Source organism: Penaeus japonicus, unplaced genomic scaffold (genome assembly GCF_977035675.1).
Source record: "Penaeus japonicus unplaced genomic scaffold, GWHDUDI00000001_assembly GWHDUDI00000012, whole genome shotgun sequence".
NCBI classification, from domain to species: domain Eukaryota; kingdom Metazoa; phylum Arthropoda; class Malacostraca; order Decapoda; family Penaeidae; genus Penaeus; species Penaeus japonicus.
The window spans coordinates 12817368-12834867 of NW_028234414.1; the positions used below are offsets into that span (position 1 = coordinate 12817368).

At 43.1% G+C, this 17500-nt stretch overlaps 1 protein-coding gene across 2 annotated transcripts in view; it reads left to right on the plus strand.

Annotated features, from left to right (window-relative positions):
• LOC122257392 (sushi, von Willebrand factor type A, EGF and pentraxin domain-containing protein 1) overlaps window positions 1-17500 on the plus strand; it is a 56988-nt gene that overhangs the window by 20739 nt on the left and 18749 nt on the right. For both annotated transcript variants that reach the window (XM_043022656.2, XM_086542470.1), the window contains exons 3-32: window positions 1-23; window positions 566-721; window positions 993-1092; window positions 1494-1670; window positions 2239-2397; window positions 3396-3575; window positions 3821-4000; window positions 4284-4478; window positions 4716-4817; window positions 5069-5215; window positions 5569-5690; window positions 6283-6397; window positions 7291-7485; window positions 8187-8281; window positions 8392-9208; window positions 9370-9552; window positions 9913-10074; window positions 10314-10475; window positions 10748-10850; window positions 11086-11164; window positions 11456-11579; window positions 11744-11971; window positions 12198-12396; window positions 12671-12828; window positions 13027-13115; window positions 13382-13491; window positions 14329-14501; window positions 14699-14913; window positions 15209-15404; window positions 15998-16171. The exon at window positions 1-23 is cut by the window's left edge and continues 112 nt beyond it. In XM_043022656.2, the coding sequence (XP_042878590.2) occupies window positions 1-23; window positions 566-721; window positions 993-1092; window positions 1494-1670; window positions 2239-2397; window positions 3396-3575; window positions 3821-4000; window positions 4284-4478; window positions 4716-4817; window positions 5069-5215; window positions 5569-5690; window positions 6283-6397; window positions 7291-7485; window positions 8187-8281; window positions 8392-9208; window positions 9370-9552; window positions 9913-10074; window positions 10314-10475; window positions 10748-10850; window positions 11086-11164; window positions 11456-11579; window positions 11744-11971; window positions 12198-12396; window positions 12671-12828; window positions 13027-13115; window positions 13382-13491; window positions 14329-14501; window positions 14699-14913; window positions 15209-15404; window positions 15998-16171 (5118 nt within the window). The remainder of the gene's footprint in view (window positions 24-565; window positions 722-992; window positions 1093-1493; window positions 1671-2238; window positions 2398-3395; window positions 3576-3820; window positions 4001-4283; window positions 4479-4715; window positions 4818-5068; window positions 5216-5568; window positions 5691-6282; window positions 6398-7290; window positions 7486-8186; window positions 8282-8391; window positions 9209-9369; window positions 9553-9912; window positions 10075-10313; window positions 10476-10747; window positions 10851-11085; window positions 11165-11455; window positions 11580-11743; window positions 11972-12197; window positions 12397-12670; window positions 12829-13026; window positions 13116-13381; window positions 13492-14328; window positions 14502-14698; window positions 14914-15208; window positions 15405-15997; window positions 16172-17500) is intronic.

A 17500-nucleotide genomic window follows, 5' to 3' on the forward strand; every position in this document is an offset into this window, starting at 1 on the left:
TGGGGGCAATGCTGGAAGCTCAGGTGATTAAGTATTCGCATTTGTTAACGCGTTTCTTTCTGATACTATTTGTTTTGTGTTAATTCGTTTTTGTAACGATACTTTCACGGTATCTGTGTGATGCGGGATTTAGGAATGTTCATGTTATTTGTCACTGTTCCGATTACCGTAACTTCCCCTAAAGAGAAAAAAATGGGGGAGAGGAGGAAAGAAAGATAGAAAGAGAAAAATCTCCCCAAAATTCTCTAAGATAATTCTCTTTTAATTCAAACCAATATCTCCCCCTCCTACTTCCTCCCGCACATCCTATCTTCACTCTCTCCCCTCATCCTTCGTCCTTTCCTCTCCTCTCTTCTTTTGCCCCTTAACCCCCCTTCCCTCTTCTTTTGCCCCTCCCCCCTTTCGCTCCCTTCTTCCACCACGTCCCCCCATCCCTCTCTTCCTTTTATGTACCTTCCCCCTTCCCTCCGTCCCTCCTCCGCCCTTCCCCCTCCCTCCCCTCTTCCTTTGCCCCTTCCCCTTCCCTTCCCTCCTTCCTCCGCCCCTTCCCCGTTCCCTGCCACAGAGCGTCCTCGCCCTCGCCCGCAACAACGCCCGCAAGGCCGTGTTCCTGGTGACAGACGGCTACAGCAACGGCGGCGACCCACGACCTGCAGCCGCCTTCCTGCAGGCTCGGGGCGTCACCATCTTCACCTTCGGAATCAGGAATGGCAATGTCAAGGTACAGCACTGCGGGGCTTGTGTCATCACTGTTATCGTATATACACGGTCTTTACATTTTTTGTTGATTGATTATAACTATAGTGATAATGATGATAACAATAATGATAATAGTGATAACGATAATAGTAACCAGGATGATGATAATAGTGGTAACAATAGTAACGATGATAATAACGATAACAATAGCGATAATAAAGATAAAGATGATAGTAACAAGGATGATAATAATAATGGTAACAAAAGTAACGATGATACTGATTCCTCTGCAGGAGCTGTATGACATGGCGTCTGTGCCCAAGGAGGAACATTCTTATATTCTCGACACCTTTGAGGAGTTCGAAGCCCTGGCGCGGAGAGCTCTGCATGAAGGTAAGATGTTGCTCCTCATGGTGGTGGTGATGGTGAAAATGGTGATGGTGGTGGTGAGGGCGAGGGTAATGATAACTATGATTGACAATGATAAGAAGAATAAGAAAACGACACTAGTGGGAATATTAGTAGTAATATCATCATATTGATAATTATCATTGTGACCATTACTATTAATATTCTAATGATTGCTATAGCGACACACTCCCAAAATAGATAAGCAAACATCTATCAGCCCCCACCCCTACAAATAGAATCAATGAATAAACACAAACACAGTCATAAAAAAAAAAAAAAAAATACACACAAAAAAATCTTCACATTTCCCGTCATTTACCTCCAACCGTTCCTTCTCTCTCCTCCTCTCCCTCTTCCTCGTCCTCTTCCTCTTCCCCCCGAAGACCTGCACAGCGGCGTCCTCATCCACCAGCCTCCCAGGACGTGTGGGAAGCTGTGCGAGGAAGGGACCTACTGCTGTGACGCCGACGCAGCCTGCACGTGCGACACCCACACGGGACACTATGCCTGCACGTGCCGGAAGGGCTACTATGGCACGGGCATTCTGGGTGACTGTAGACGTGAGTTGTGGATAATTTTGTTACTCCGTTTAATTTCTTGCTGTATTTTCGCTGATTTTGTTTACGCCTATGTTTCGTCATTTCTTATTCTGTGTTTTTTTTTCGATTATATTTTGTTTTTAATATATTCTGACCGTTATTAATATTTTGTTTTTACCTTTCCTTTCATTCTTCGTTCTATGAGACTGTAGACATGGGTTATGAATACTTTTTTATTTATAATAGTATTTCTCTGGAAGGGGGAAGAACTATCTATAAGAAATAGTATTTGCTTCTTATAGTGTTATACTAGATATTATACTAGGTATTTGTGAATCATAAGATGGATGGAATAGATATAACTGCTTTTTTTCTTTCTTTCTTTCCTCTTTCTTCTTGGTTTTCATTCTCTTTAAATCTGTTTTTTCAATAGACTTTTTTTTTTTTTTTTCTTTAATAACTCCCTTTCATTAAATTATTTACAACAATTTTCTTCCCTCCTCTTTCCATTCTTCCCATCTCAAGAAAAAAAAAATCCTCAAACTACTTACAAAAAATAATGATGCTAAAAAAAGCCCTCATTACCCAGCGTGTCCCCCTGGCACCTACCGGACACACCAAGGACCAGGTGACGTGTCCTCGTGCTCTCCGTGTCCGGACCCGCATATGGTGAGCGATTCGGCCTCCACTTCGCCTCAACAGTGCTATTGCAAGCTGGGCTTCAAGCAGGTTGGCCAGGAGTGTCTCAGTAAGTATATGTGGTGGGAATGTGTGTGTTTGTGTGTGTGTGAGGGTGAGTGAGTAAGTGTGTGTGTGTGTGTGTGTACGTGTGTGAGGGTGAGTGAGTGTGTGTGTGTGTGTGTGTTTGTGTGTGAGGGTGAGTGAGTGAGTGAGTGAGTGAGTGAGTTAGTGTATGTTTGTGTGTGAGGGTGAGTGAGTGAGTGAGTGTGTGTGTGTGTGTGTGTTTGTGTGTGAGGGTGAGTGAGTGAGTGAGTGAGTGAGTGAGTTAGTGTATGTTTGTGTGTGAGGGTGAGTGAGTGAGTGAGTGAGTTAGTGTGTGTGTGTGTGTGTGTTTGTATGTCCCTCCCTCAATTTTGATTTTTGTTCGTGTACCATCCCAGCTAAATTTGCAGGCTTTGCTACATGCTAATTCGTGCTATAGCTTTCAGGCTTTTATACTTGGCATAAAAGAAATATTCCATAATCTATATCCATAAGAAATATTCCATAGTCTATGTCCACTCTTTTTTCTCGTCACATTCTGACTTTGCCAACCAATCGTATCCTTTGCTAGTTGGTCAGCATGATCTTGCTTAGGGGATATGACACCTTCTGGCGTCCAAACAAAAGGCATAGTATGGTCCCTTTTTTGCGTGATGGTATGTTTACACTGATAGCGCTTGTGATATTTGAAACGATTTTGTTTAAAGTATCCTGGGCCTGGAAAGAACTCTGTGAATTCAGTGAGAATCTACAGCTTGATATAATCTCAGTTTGGTTCCACTTATGTTGTTTACAACACCATAACCTCATCTACTCCCCCCAAACTATAAGGATCCATCACTGTGATATAACTTCCTCCTTGGAATAAATGGAAATGTATGCACGGTACCCTTAGTTTATATATTTATATGGTTATTTCCAATTATGTATATTTCATTCAGGTTGAAAGAAATAATATTCATCTAAGGCTGGGAAAAAAACACAAACAGTATAGATAACAAACGTGCCAATCTCTCCTCACAGTGTTGCAGTGTCCGGTGCTAGCGCCTCCGGAAAACGGCTACTTCGTGCGCAGCACTTGCAACAACGTGGTATACGCAGCCTGCGGCGTGCGTTGCAAACCGGGCTACACCCTTAAGGGCTCCTCCATCAGGATGTGCGGCAAGAACGGCGAATGGACGGGGTGGAATACCCAGTGTGTCAGTCAGTAACACGGAGGCAACTTTAGTACTACGACAGGATGTTTTATAAAATTTAAATCACTGCAGAAGAGTGTCAATTATTGTATCTCTTATATGTAATCAGTACTAGAATATTTACAGAATAACAGAAGAAGTTTTCAGCTCCTTCCAACGCACTGACTATAGCACCTTTAAATCGTTAATCCATTCAGAGAACTTTTATCCAAGAGGATCGTGTATCTAAACATTCCCTTCTTATCCTGACAGTGAAATCCTGCCCGAAGCTCAAGCCAATGGCCCACGGGACGATGGTGTGCACGCAGTCCACGCCCATTATGGACACCGAGTGCCACTTCACGTGTGATCCGGGATACCAGCTCGTGGGATCCAAGATGAGGACCTGTCTGCCGGTGGCCATGTGGGACGGGATCCCTGCCTATTGCAAACGTAATTGGATCCTCTCTTTAAATCATTTTTCGGAAGTGGTGCTACATTTTCATCTATAATTTTGTCCGGAGGAATTCTCAGCCCTGCTGTTGATTAGATTGTTTGAGATACGTTTAATCAAGGATATTGCTTGGATGGAGTAGTCAATAAATGAACAATTTGTCTAAATATTTGAATCTAATATCTTCATGATTATTCGATATTCACAAATCTAAGTAACGGACAAATGAATACAAAACGCATCCCAAACCCCAAAAGATAACGAGATTCTCTCATGTTCCAGCCATCTTCTGCCCGCGCCTTCCTCCTCTCCAAAACGGCAGGATTCGACCCGGTTCCTGCTCCTCCTCCAAGTCGAAGTACGGGTCCAGGTGTGAATTCGCCTGCGACTCCGGGTACCAGATCAGTGGACCCATAAAGACCACTTGCATTGACCCCGGTGTGTGGTCGGAGGGCCATAAGTCCCCGCGGTGTGTAGGTAAGTGTAGTGTGTGTTCGTCTGTTCGCTAGACTTTTAAAGACCTGAGGGTGTAAGAGTATTGCTCTACTTCGTGTCTCAATCGGCTTTGGAAGAAATTCTAAATTCAGAAAAAAAAATCCTTAATTTATCAAGTGTACCCCAAAACTTTCTCCAATCCTAGACTTTCAAGTCAGGTATGGTAATAAAACCTTTTTTCCAATGAAGTAATTTCTTTTTCTTTTTCTTTTCTGGCAGACGTAACTCCACCAGTAATTCAGTGTCCAGAGAACATCACTACAGCGACAGAACTTCACGAAGCCTATGCCAACGTCACCTGGAATCCTCCGCATGTAAAAGGTACGAGAGACTTTGTGTCTATTCACTGACGATGCTCGATGACTTTAAGGTATTCTGTTTAAGGTATTTTCTTTAAGGTATTTTGTTTCAGTCATAAAACGATTGGCCATATTTCCGAGATAATCTGAAAGACTACGAATTCATAGCATCCTCTTCGTGTATATAATGATAAAACGCTGAAAAATAAGTAGAATGGATAGCAATAAGAATCATAATCATAAAGGTGCCACACGTTTGATTTTATTATTCAGATAATTCCAAAGGCAAGATAAAACTACACACAGTCCCCGCCACTAGCCAGCCCATGAAAATGAAAATAGGGAACCACACCATTACCTACGTGGCCATGGACAAACTAGGGAACAAGGCGTCATGTGAATTCTATGTCACTGTTGTTGGTAAGATGTTTTTTGTGTGTGTTTTGTTTGTTTGCTTGTTTGTTTTAGCATTGTGAACAGTACGTTTGTAGCGATTCAGATAATCGAAATTTCTAAAACAAGAAACTGTATCATTCTCAACATAACATCACCATCACATCAAAATCACACCATCATTATCCCATCATCACATCAACCTCATTGCCTCAACATCACAACATCAACAACATCACCTAAACATCACATCATAAACAACACCACACCATCTTGTAAACAACACAACATAACAATGAAAATCACATCCCCCTCATTCCGTCATCCCATCAGCCTCATCAGCCTCAGCACATCCCAATACCACCACATCCTTTCCACAGACAAAGATCCCCCACGAATAGACGAGTGCCTCTCCCCCCCGGTCTTCCTATCCCACGAGGAAGTGGTGGACGTGTACTGGGAGGAACCGGTGTTTTCGGACAATTCGGGAGGAGAAGTGAAGGTACTGGGAAGCTCGTCTTCTGTGAAGTTGACTCTCGTCTGAAGATGAAGAGAGATAATGTTGGATTAGATTGCATTATCATTATTATCATTATTATCACATATGCTGTTACTATCACTATTATTGTTATTATCATTACTATTGTCGTTATTAATATCATTATTATCAACGTTATTGTTATAATTATTATCGTCATAATTACTATCATTATTATTAATACGATCATTATTATTATCATTACCATTATTATTATCATTATCATTATTATTATCATTATCATTATTATTATAATTACCATTACAACTGTCAGTATTATCATTATCATTATAACTGTTAGTATTATCATCACTATAGTTATCACTCTTACTATGACAATCATAATTACTATCATTACTATTATCATCACCATTATCATTACTATCCTCATTATAAGTACTATCTTTATTAGCATTACAACTATCAACATCTTCAGCATTAACATCATGATAGACGTTATCATTACTATCATCATTGTTTAGATTTATCCTTATTCTTGTCGAGTGGGTGTACACATATTTTCGGAAACTCTCAAGAAAAACTATGTCCCCTTCAGATAACGAGATCGCGAGACCCGGGGCAGTTCCCTCAAGGAGACACCATGGTTGAATACTGGGCGGAGGATGCAGCAGGCAACGTAGCAACTTGCAACATCACCATTACCGTTCAGAGTACGACACTGCAGACGGATATCTATTTTATATTCCATTGAGATACTTTGATGTTGATTAGGGATGATGACTTTTGAAGTATAGTATTGGAAATATGTGTGATGTCCTTAAAATGTGCACACATACACATATACACACACACTTACATACATACACAAACACACACACACGCGTGCGCCCCCCCTCCACCCACTTTCTCTCTCTCTCTCTCTCTCTCTCTCTCTCTCTCTCTCTCTCTCTCTCTCTCTCTCTCTCTGTCTCTCTCTCTCTCTGCTTTTTATCCCTCCCTCATTCTCGTTCGCTTTCTCTCTGTCTCTTTCTCGCTTGTTTTCAGCACTCAATTCCCTCACCCCCCCCCATCCCCAAACACCCCCCCGAACTGTAAAAAATGAAAAAAAAAAAAAAGATAAAATAAGAGATCCAGCCATATTCCAAAGACATTCCTAAAGGAGAACGCCAAACTTTAAAAAGATAAAAAAAAATAAAATAAAAATAGATAAAATAAGAACTCTCCAGCCATGTCTTAAAGAACCTCCACACCCCCTCATCCTAAAAGAAAAAAATAAGATAGAGGTAAGAACTCCCTCAGTCAAAATTAAAGGGACTAACCCCCCCCCCCCTAAACACACACACGCCTAAACTTTAAAATTCCCTCCAGTCGTATCTCAAAGAACCCCCCCCCCCCCGAAAACAACATGCCTAAACTTTACGAAAAAAAAAAATACAGATAAGAACCTCCCTCCAGTCATAATTCAAAGAACTACCCCCCCTCCCCCCTCCCCCAACCTAAACACACACACACACACCTAAACTCTAAAATCCCCTCCATCCATATCTCAAAGGACCTCCTCTCACCCCCCCATCCCCCCTCCCTTCCCTCTACCCCTCCATAGAACACGCCTGCCAGATGCCTGTGGACCCCATCAACGGCGCGGCCAATTGCACCGAGAACCCAGATGCCGTGTTCTGCACCCTCACCTGCGACGACAGCTACGCCTTCGCCATGCGGCCTCAGCAGGACTACTTCTGCGCCTACGACGGGATCTGGCTGCCCGACGACAACCCGATGCCTTTCCCGGACTGCTCGGGTGAGTGGAGGGAACAGGATGGCTGTGACATTGCTGTTTTGTTGTTGGGGTTCTGGGGGGTCTGTTGTGGATCTGATCACTGTTATCGCTTTATTTCGGACTTACTCATCTAGCCGTTGTCATTATCATTATAATTGCTATTAATACTGTTTTTCTTACCATTCTGATCACTATTATTATCATTATCATAATCATCAATAGTAGTACTATTATCATTATCATTCTTGTTTTTACTATTATCATTACTAACCTTATTATTACTGATATTGTTACTGTCATTATTGTTATCATTATCATTATTACTATCATTATTGTTATTACTATTATCATCATTGTCATTATCATTATTATTCTCATTATCATTATCATCAACATAATATTATCATTATTATCAGTATCACTATTACTATCATTATTATTATCATTATCATTGCTATTATTGTTATTCCCATTATTATCCTCATCTCATTATCATTGATACCATTGTCATTTCGATTAGTATTGTTATTATCATCACTGTTATCAGTGGTATTATCAGTATCCTCATTATCACTATCATTGTTATTATTATTGCTATCATCATTAATAATGTTATGGTTATGATCACTTGTAGCATCATTATCATTATTACCATTATTATCATTATTTTTTTTCTTGTTCTTCTTATCATTTTCATTGTTGTTGTTGTTGCTTGACTTCAGTGACGTCAGTGTCGAACAGCATCTCTCAGTATGGCGAGATGGCAATGGGAGAAGAAGACGATTCGATCTGCGATGATATCTTCTTCATGGGGCAGGTAATTTGATTCACTATTCATTACTGACTGAATGCCGCCAGCTCATGTATGCTCTAGTCATTGTCCAAATTAGTACGGTGAATATTAAACATTGTCATCCTATTTCCAAGGTTGAAAATCAGCTGGAAAAGAAACTGGAAGATGCACTCACTGCCATGTGCTCTGACGACGTGGTGTGCGAGGTGGCCGCGGTGGAAGCCGTGTGCGAAAGCATCCTCGCCGACGCAGAGGAGGAATTCAACTCCATTGGCTTCTTCCGGAGAAGAAGATCGGCAGAAGACGAAGCACTGAACCGATACTGGCCTGGGCGACACTCCGAGGAAGGCTGGGTGTACTGGCAAAGGGAGGCGCCGGGACAAAGGATCAAGCGAGACACTCTCTTGCGCGAATTCGATGCGCTCGACGACATCCAGCGCCGCAAGAGGCAGTTTGGATTGACGATTCAACAGCTTCTCGGCGAGAAAACGACGACTCAGGCTCCAGCGACTGCAAACAGCAGGAGCGAGAACTACCTCGGCGTCCTGATCGACCTTATCTCTAAGTCCCTCGCCTCCGACGTCAGCATTGTGCAGTTCAACTCCTTCCTCACCAAACTGAGTCCTCAGGAGGGAGACTTCACAACCAACGACTTCCTCCAGGCTTTCTCGGAGGAGTTCGGCGAGGACAAGACCAAAAGACTCCGCGAACTGGCCGGCAAACAGCTGAGTGGCATGAAGATCCCGGGACTCCTTCCCCGCGACGAAACTCCAGCCAAGAACCGCACAGCGAGGGACAACGACAGCGATCCTTTCCCCTCGGTCCCCAGCGATGAAATCTCGTCGAATGACTACGGCTCCTCCTCAATCATCTTCCCGGGGGATCTTGAGCCGACGGCGCCCGCTGCTCCTGGTGCCAAGAAGACTTTTAAGATCCGATTCACTGTAGAAGGTAAAGACATTTATACGTTTACCGTGTCGTTATACAGCCAATCTGTGGTCAATACGTCACAGAATAAACCTTTGCTACTCCGTTTTGCATCAACAGAAAGGTACTCTGTTCTCCCAAGAACTTACACGAGCGTCCACGTTTGAATCCTTTCTCAATTTCAGGACACGGTTCAGGCGCAAAGGACCAGATAGGAGGGGCTATGGACGGACTCCTGAAAGCTGCGGGAGACGGGCAATTGGACGTGAACTTCGGGCAACGCCAGCTCCACGTGGCGGCCATAAGGCTTAAGGAAAACCCGGATTACATTTGCGAACCTGGAAGCGTCTCGCAGGGTGACAAGTGCGGTGAGTGTGTGAATGAGTGACTGACTTTATAAATGAGCGAATAACTTGGCTAGTGATTTATGAATGAGCGAGAGTTGTTTAGTGAATGAATTACTGAGTGAATTAATGAATATCTGTGTGTCCAAAGGCGTGCAGAAGCAATGAAGAAAATGTGAATATGTGAATTTAGCTATTTTCTAGAAAATCAAATATAACCCCACTATTCAGACGGAAATCGTACACGCATTAAATTAGTGAGAAATATATATTGTTATGTAAATCTGTCGACGCCCCTATCATATTTCAAAAACATATGTAGCCTATCTAACCATCATAACCAAAAAAAATATGCTTTTTATTATCTGATCCATCAACCTGCAGTGAAGTGTCCAGTTGGCACCTTCTTCAACGTGGTATTAAAAGAGTGCCAGCCATGCCCAAAAGGATCATTCCAGCCTGAGGAGGGCCAGGTGTCGTGCATCGTGTGTCCTTCTAATACCTCCACAAAAGTCAACAGCGCCAAGAGTGGCCAGGACTGTAAAGGTGAGTCCTACTGAGAACGAGGATTACTCGTTACATTTGGCTGTCATTCGCTAAGATTCTTCTATCGCTGAATGGCAATGATAAGCATCACGACAGCAAAGATGTTGATAACAAAGTCAGCAACGACAATAAACATAACACTAATATCAACTGTAATAAAGGAGTTAATGAATAACGATACGATGAAATATAAAATCACGAGTAGAATCCAATGCCTTCGACCCCACGTTGACTACCAGCCCAGTGTCTGCCGGGATCCTTCTCCGACGACGGCCTGGAACCGTGCGTGACGTGCGATCTGGGGCAGTACCAGGACGAGTACGCCTCGCTCTCGTGCGCCTCTTGTCCGCATAACACCACGACGTGGAGGAGAGGCTGCTGGGTCATCGAGGAGTGCCAGCGTGAGTCCAATGAGTTGAAGTAAAGTCTGATGGTATGCGTCTGGAGTGCAGCGATTTGAAAACATTGGGAATGTTTAGGTCGTGTTTTGTTCCAGAGGGTTTGTAATGGATGCGTGGAGAGAAGCGAGCATGTGGAAAATGAATCAGACCCTGCTTGTCTAATGACAATGCAATAGCATTATTTCCATCTTTCTAGATATTGTCATCAGCCTGAAGGTTACCATCTTCACCCTCATTACCGCGTGATTAACAAACAAAATCTCACTCCTCAGCTTCCTGTGCCCCTGGCTCAGTGTCAGAGACGGGGTTACAGCCTTGCTTCGACTGCCCCGTTGGCTTCTTCCAGGAGCAGAGCGGCCAGACCGAGTGCTTCAGGTACGTGCTATACAAATGCTATTGAGAGACGGTATCAGCGGCTAGCTGGAGGGATGAAATTATAAGCATGAGATTAGAGAAAATGTTTATTTTTTGGTCGTGCCCTCAAGGATGACTATTTTTCCTCATTATCCAAAAAATCAGCTGACTGAAATAATGGAGTTACAAGCATGTGGTAAGAAAATTTCATTCGGATTTCAATGGGTAGAGTAAGTAATAATTTCCGTGTTTTCAGGTGCCCTCACGGCGCAGGGACAGATGGCCTTGGCGCCACTTCCATATTCCAGTGTCATGGCGTCACTGAGGGAGATCAGGTACGTTTCAGTTGTCCTACTAAGAGGCGTGACAGCTTTGCATGACACCGAAAGAAGGGAAAGGAAAAAAAAGAAAAAAGATGGCAGAAAAAAATATTTCCTTCGTACACAATATCTTTTCGACAATAACTGATATAAACGTGGGAATGAATGTTCAAGAAATATAACATAAAGCAAATTGCATCAGATAGCTATTAATGCAATATAGATAGCTAACCACTTGGTAAATCAGCAGTGTGTGTGTGTGTGTGTGTGCGTGTTTGAGCATCTAGTCTAGTCTTCTCTGCACAGGCGGCGCATACCAACCTGGACACACTGAGCATCAACGATTGCTTCAGCACGCCTTGCCTCAACGGCGGGTCCTGCAGCCCCCTAGACCTTGGATATGTGTGCCAGTGTGTTCCTGGATATTCAGGTAAATCATCCTTTCCTTGAACTTCCTGTAAGTACAGCGTATATGGCCAAAAGGACGGGCTATAGTCACGATATATTGATCTTGATTCGAAGCAACTTAACCCTCAAAATGATACATTGAATCCTGTGACTTCCTGAATCTAATGACCTCCCCCCCCCCTCTAGGCCAGCACTGCGAGTCCGAGATCGACGAGTGCGAAAGTGACCCTTGCTTCAACGAGGGGACGTGCGTCGACATGCTCGACGGCTTCCACTGCGAGTGTCCGCCAGGGTTCACGGGCCCCCAGTGTGAGGTCGACATCAACGAGTGTGACCCCGATCCCTGCCAGAACGGTGCCACGTGCGCCGACCTCACCGATTCCTTCAAGTGTGTCTGTCAGAGTGGCTACACAGGCAAGTTTTAATTGGTATCAATTGTCTAGTATCTAGTCAACTAAAAACGCTGCAATGGACCTTTTTTAACGTTAAGGATTGGTCTATTTCATTTGCGGTTTTTCGACAAACTTCTAAACAGACTTTATAGACAAATCCTATTCTATTAATCTTGTTATAAATCACATTAATTATCGTAGCCTAATATAATCCCGGCGAAATACACGCTAACTGGGAAGCGTTTCAGGCGAGGTGTGTGACATGGACATCGACGAGTGCGCCGCCAAGCCGTGCGCGGAGGGGGCGACGTGCGAGGACCGCCTGAACGACGTGGTGTGCGTGTGTCCCCCGGGCGTGACGGGGCGGTTCTGCGAGACGCCCATCGACGAGTGCGAGTCTTCACCCTGCGAACACGGCTTCTGCATCGACCAGGTCAACTCATTCAAGTAAGAGCTGGTGGCACGCTTTTGGGTGACACTTCTCTGGATATTTTTTACTGATAAGATAAGACATTAAAGTGTATGTGTTAAGGATTTCATCATTGTGCACAATGAATGAATACTGTGTGAATATGATTATCTTTGTCAAAAAATCATACAATAAGCTTGCATGATTTGCTCTCTTTTTTTGACTCATCAATCAAAACCCGTATTATATAGAGACCGTGCTGCTATTCATATGCCACATAGAACAACAGTTTAAATCCCACACGTCCTTTAGCTGCGTGTGTGAGCCGGGCTTCGAGGGCGACACCTGCGCCATAAACACAGACGACTGTGCCTCTGCCCCGTGCCAGAACGGTGGCACTTGCACAGACTGGGTCAACGGCTTTTCGTGCGAGTGCAGCCCTGGATACACTGGCACCAACTGCGAGACAGGTCGGCCCTTTTGTTCGAATAGTGTTGAGTCAAGCGGTTCTGAGAGCTTAATGTATAATCTCTTGATATAACTCATCTTTAATTAGTTTGATTTACATAGTAAAGTATAAAAGATACGTGCAATACCCGACTGTCACGTTTCAATATGGTACACATGTAACCAGCAAAATATGTCACCGAACTCATTCGAACCTACAGAGATGTCAACGGATTTCGTCCTAGAGTTCCCCACGTCAGGAATTCTGGATTACGCCGCCATAGAAAAGGTTCCTCGCCCGATGAACAGCGTGAGTGTCCTTAATAATAAGGGTTTCTTTTTTACTCTGGAAAATATTAACTATTTACAATAACGCAACTGTGATGACATGTTCACGTGCATATAACTCAGATGATATCAAATGTCTCTCTCTCTTTCTTTCTCTCTCTCTCTCTCTCTCTCTCTCTCTCTCTCTCTCTCTCTCTCTCTCTCTCTCTCTCTCTCTCTCTCTCTCTCTCTCTCTCTCTCTCTCTCTCTCTCTCTCTCTCTCTCTCTTCGCATTTCTTCATTCCACAGTCGTCTGTGTGCTTCTGGATGAAAACCGACGACCGAGACAACTACGGGACGCCCTTCAGCTACGCCACGGATTCCCACGACAACGCCTTCACCATAACGGACTACAGCGGGTGGGTACAGAGGAAGTGAAACAGGGAGGAAGGGGTGTAGGAGGAGGGGAGGTAAACCCACCGACAAAGGGAGGAAGAGGATAAAAGTTAGAAAAAAGGAAGTAAAAGGAAGAGAGAATAGAAAAAGGGTTATTTTTTCAAAATATCACCGCATTAATAAATAGCATGATAGTGGTACTAATGAATTCCTCTCATCTTTTACTACTTTAAATATAGTGAATATAATCCGCGATGCCCCCCCCCCCCCACCCTCCCTTTACCCCACAATCTAGGCCCCATTAGTAGGGGATGGCATGAAGTTGATCACGGGCTTCGACCTTCATCCTGCACTGATAAACAGTCGACTGATGTGTTTTTGTTTTACCTGATGAGCCCTTGTTTGGAAAAGAGCCATCTATCGGGGAAACGATTTCAGGATACTCAATCCGTCTATAGACGACAACCAGTGAGAACTACTCTAAGATCGACAGGCTAATCCTAACGCTTTCATATTCCTTATTGTTCGTGTATCCGCGAGCTCGACTTTTCGAACTGTGTATTCATTAATTACATGCAATTTTCCTGACCTATTCCGTGCCCTCCCCTGTTATCGGGGCCCAGTCAGGTGTTGGGAGGGGGGAGGGGGCGGATTATATCCAATATATATGAGCAATAGCAAGTGAGAAGAATCCATCGATACAATTAGCGTGGTAATTAGCAGCGCGCCAGTTCTGAAAATGTACCTATTTTGACAGACTCTGACTGATCCAATACATCTCATCGAACTCTCTAGACAATTTATGTTATTAAAGACAACAAAACATAATCACCACCACTTTCTCCTGTACCCAACTACAGCTTTGTGTTGTACGTGAACGGCGACAAGCGCATCACAGACGTCGGTGCCAATGACGGGCAGTGGCACTTTGTGTGTGTCACCTGGAAGAGTCTCAATGGTACCTGGACTATTTATCTGGACGGTCAGCTGGCCGACAGTGGCACCGGATTGGCACCGAACACGACCATAGAAGGTTGGTGTCTGGAGAATATATATGCGTGTATGTACGTGTGTGTGTATATATATATGTGTGTGTGTGTGTGTATGTGTGTGTGTGTGTGTGTGTGTGTGTGTGTGTGTGTGTGTGTGTGTGTGTGCATATCTGTGTATACGTATAGGTTTTACACAAAATAATCATTAAGATTTTCCGACCCCTCTCCCCTCCCACAGCCTCGGGGACACTAGTGTTAGGCCAAGAGCAGGACCAGCGCGGCGGAAGCTACAGTCCCCAGGAGTCCTTCCGAGGAGAGATCACACTCGTGAACCTTTGGGCCAAGGAGTTATCGCTGATCGACGTCTTAAGGACGTTCTCCCGGTGCGATAGGTACATCGGAGATGTCACCGGGTGGCCAGACTTCCAGGCCGGGATCAAGGGCCAGGTCAAGGTGAGGCTCACTGTTCATATGCTTTCTCATTGCTAAGAAATCGATTTTCTGATCTTTTGATAGGATGTTTTTCTTTTTCCTTTTTTGCTAGCTTCTTTTTCTCTATTCTTTATTTTAAAAAGATGAATATTGATGATCTTAAAATACACTTTAATATCTATTTCTCATTCATAAAAGAAAAAAAAAATGGTTCAGCATGTGCACACATCCTCAATTATATATATAACTGATGTTATCTCCGACCACTATTTGACAAGCCACATCAGGTATCATTCTCTCTATCCATCACCCGTAGACGAAGCCGTCGACCTTCTGCCACGGCTGCGGCGTCCCATCGAAGCCCAGCGACGGCCAGGTGCGGGTGAATGGCGCAGGGGCGGGTGCCGTGGCGACCGTCGAGTGCGACCAGGGTTTCAAGTTGTACACCGGCGAATCCGAGAGAACCTGCCTTGTGTACGGCATGTGGTCCGGCCCGGAGCCGGAGTGTCGGCGTAAGTGACTCCAAAAAAAGGAAGGAAATGATCGCGTCACTTCCTTCTAACACCCTGATTCTGTCCTGCTCCTGACATCATCGTAAAGCCATGTGTATTATTTCCCATTTTCTAGACGGACTTACGCTATAAGAACACAATTATAAAAAGTCTAAATTAGGGTTCCTCAAAAGACGGTTCGCGACCCAGTAGTGAGTCGAGAGCTGGTGATCAGCGTGTCACTGCGTGTCATTAAGAGATAATAGTAATATGAAATAAAGAAATGAGTAATTCATATAAAATGAGAAAATCTGTCTTAAAAGATAGAAATAAATTGTTTTCGCACTGGATGACGAAAGGCATAGACATTGTTGATTAGTGTACAATACTGGCTAACAGAAGGCCGAGGCTATTACGGAAAACTAGGTCGTGATTATAAAAAGTTGAAGAACACTGGAGTAAATGAATAGATGAATAATAAGTGAGTGAATAATGTATAGATATATAAAAACATACACACACACACACACACACACAAACACAATCAATAGAGATAGATAGATAGATAGATTGAGAGAGAGCGAGAGAATAACTCGAACGTCTCTCCCGCCCAGGTGTGACGTGTGGCTTCCCCGGATACCTGCTGAACGGCCACGTGGAAGGCTCCTCCTACAGCTTCGGGGACACCGTGAGCTACACGTGCAACCCCGGCTTCGTCCTTCAAGGCGCGAGCACCAGGACCTGCCAGGACGACGGCGTCTGGACGGGCGAGCATCCCGAGTGCGAAGGTTAGCCCTGAAGGCAAAGGGATTGAGAAGTATATGTATATATATATATATGTATATATATATATATATATATATATATATACATATACATATATATATGTATGTATGTATGTATGTATATGTATGTATGTATATATATATATATATATATATATATATACATATATATATATATGTATATATTTATACATATATATACATACATATATATATACATACATATATATATATATATATATATATATATATATATATATATCTGTATATATATGTATATGCATTATATATATATATATATATATATTATATATATATACATATATACATATATATATTTATATGTGTATGTCTTTGAGTGTCTGTATGTGTGTGTGTGTGTGTGTAGGTGTGCATGTGTGTATGTACATGCATATGTATGCATATGTGTGTATATATATATATATATATATATATATATATATATATATATATATATATATATATATCAGGGGGCTGGCAAGCCCCCCGTGGCAGTATGCGAGCCCGAGGACCCGAAGGGTCCGAGGGTGAGCTCGTAGACGAGCCTCCCGGTGCGAGGGCCGAAGGCCCGAGCACCGGAGGTGAGTTTGGTACAGTCCGAGAGTCGTAGGACAAGTTCCGGTAACTCCGCTTGCCAGCCCCCTACTATATGTTTCTGTGGATTCGCCGAATTTCAGGTAAAAATTTACCCAACTTCCCGACGTCCGAATTACTTAAAACTTATATTCCGTGCATTTAGTACACAAAGACGCGACTGTCAAAATTTCAGATCGATTGGATTAAAAACGGCCGAGTTATTACAACCTGAAATCGCCGAAAATGAGGGTGTTCTTGTTAAAAATGGGTACGATTATATACTTAAGGTAGAGGATATTTTTAGGCAAAAAGTGGGTCCTCTTTGTGATGATATATCTCGAGAAGTATAAAAGATACGCGATTTAGCAACACAGCATTGGAAAGAAGAAAGTTCAAACTTTCAAAAACTGTCCTGAAAAACCATCTGATGACGCAGTGATGACGTCATAATGACGTCACAAAATCACGAATTTCAAAATCAAACTATCCAAAAATAGACGTTTTTCAACTCAATTTTTTTATATGAAACTTTCGAGATAGGAAAAAAATGATCATACTAGCGTAGAAAGGAAATTTAATGTACTTTCTGAAAATGCCGTCAAAACGTTCCGGGCTTCCATGCATTGTTGAGATATTCGCGACTTTTTAAACCGTTTTGACGCGAAAAAGTCGCGAAAAAACACTAAAACGATAAACCTTAATGTGAGAGAACGGGGATGTCCCAGGCCTTCATCT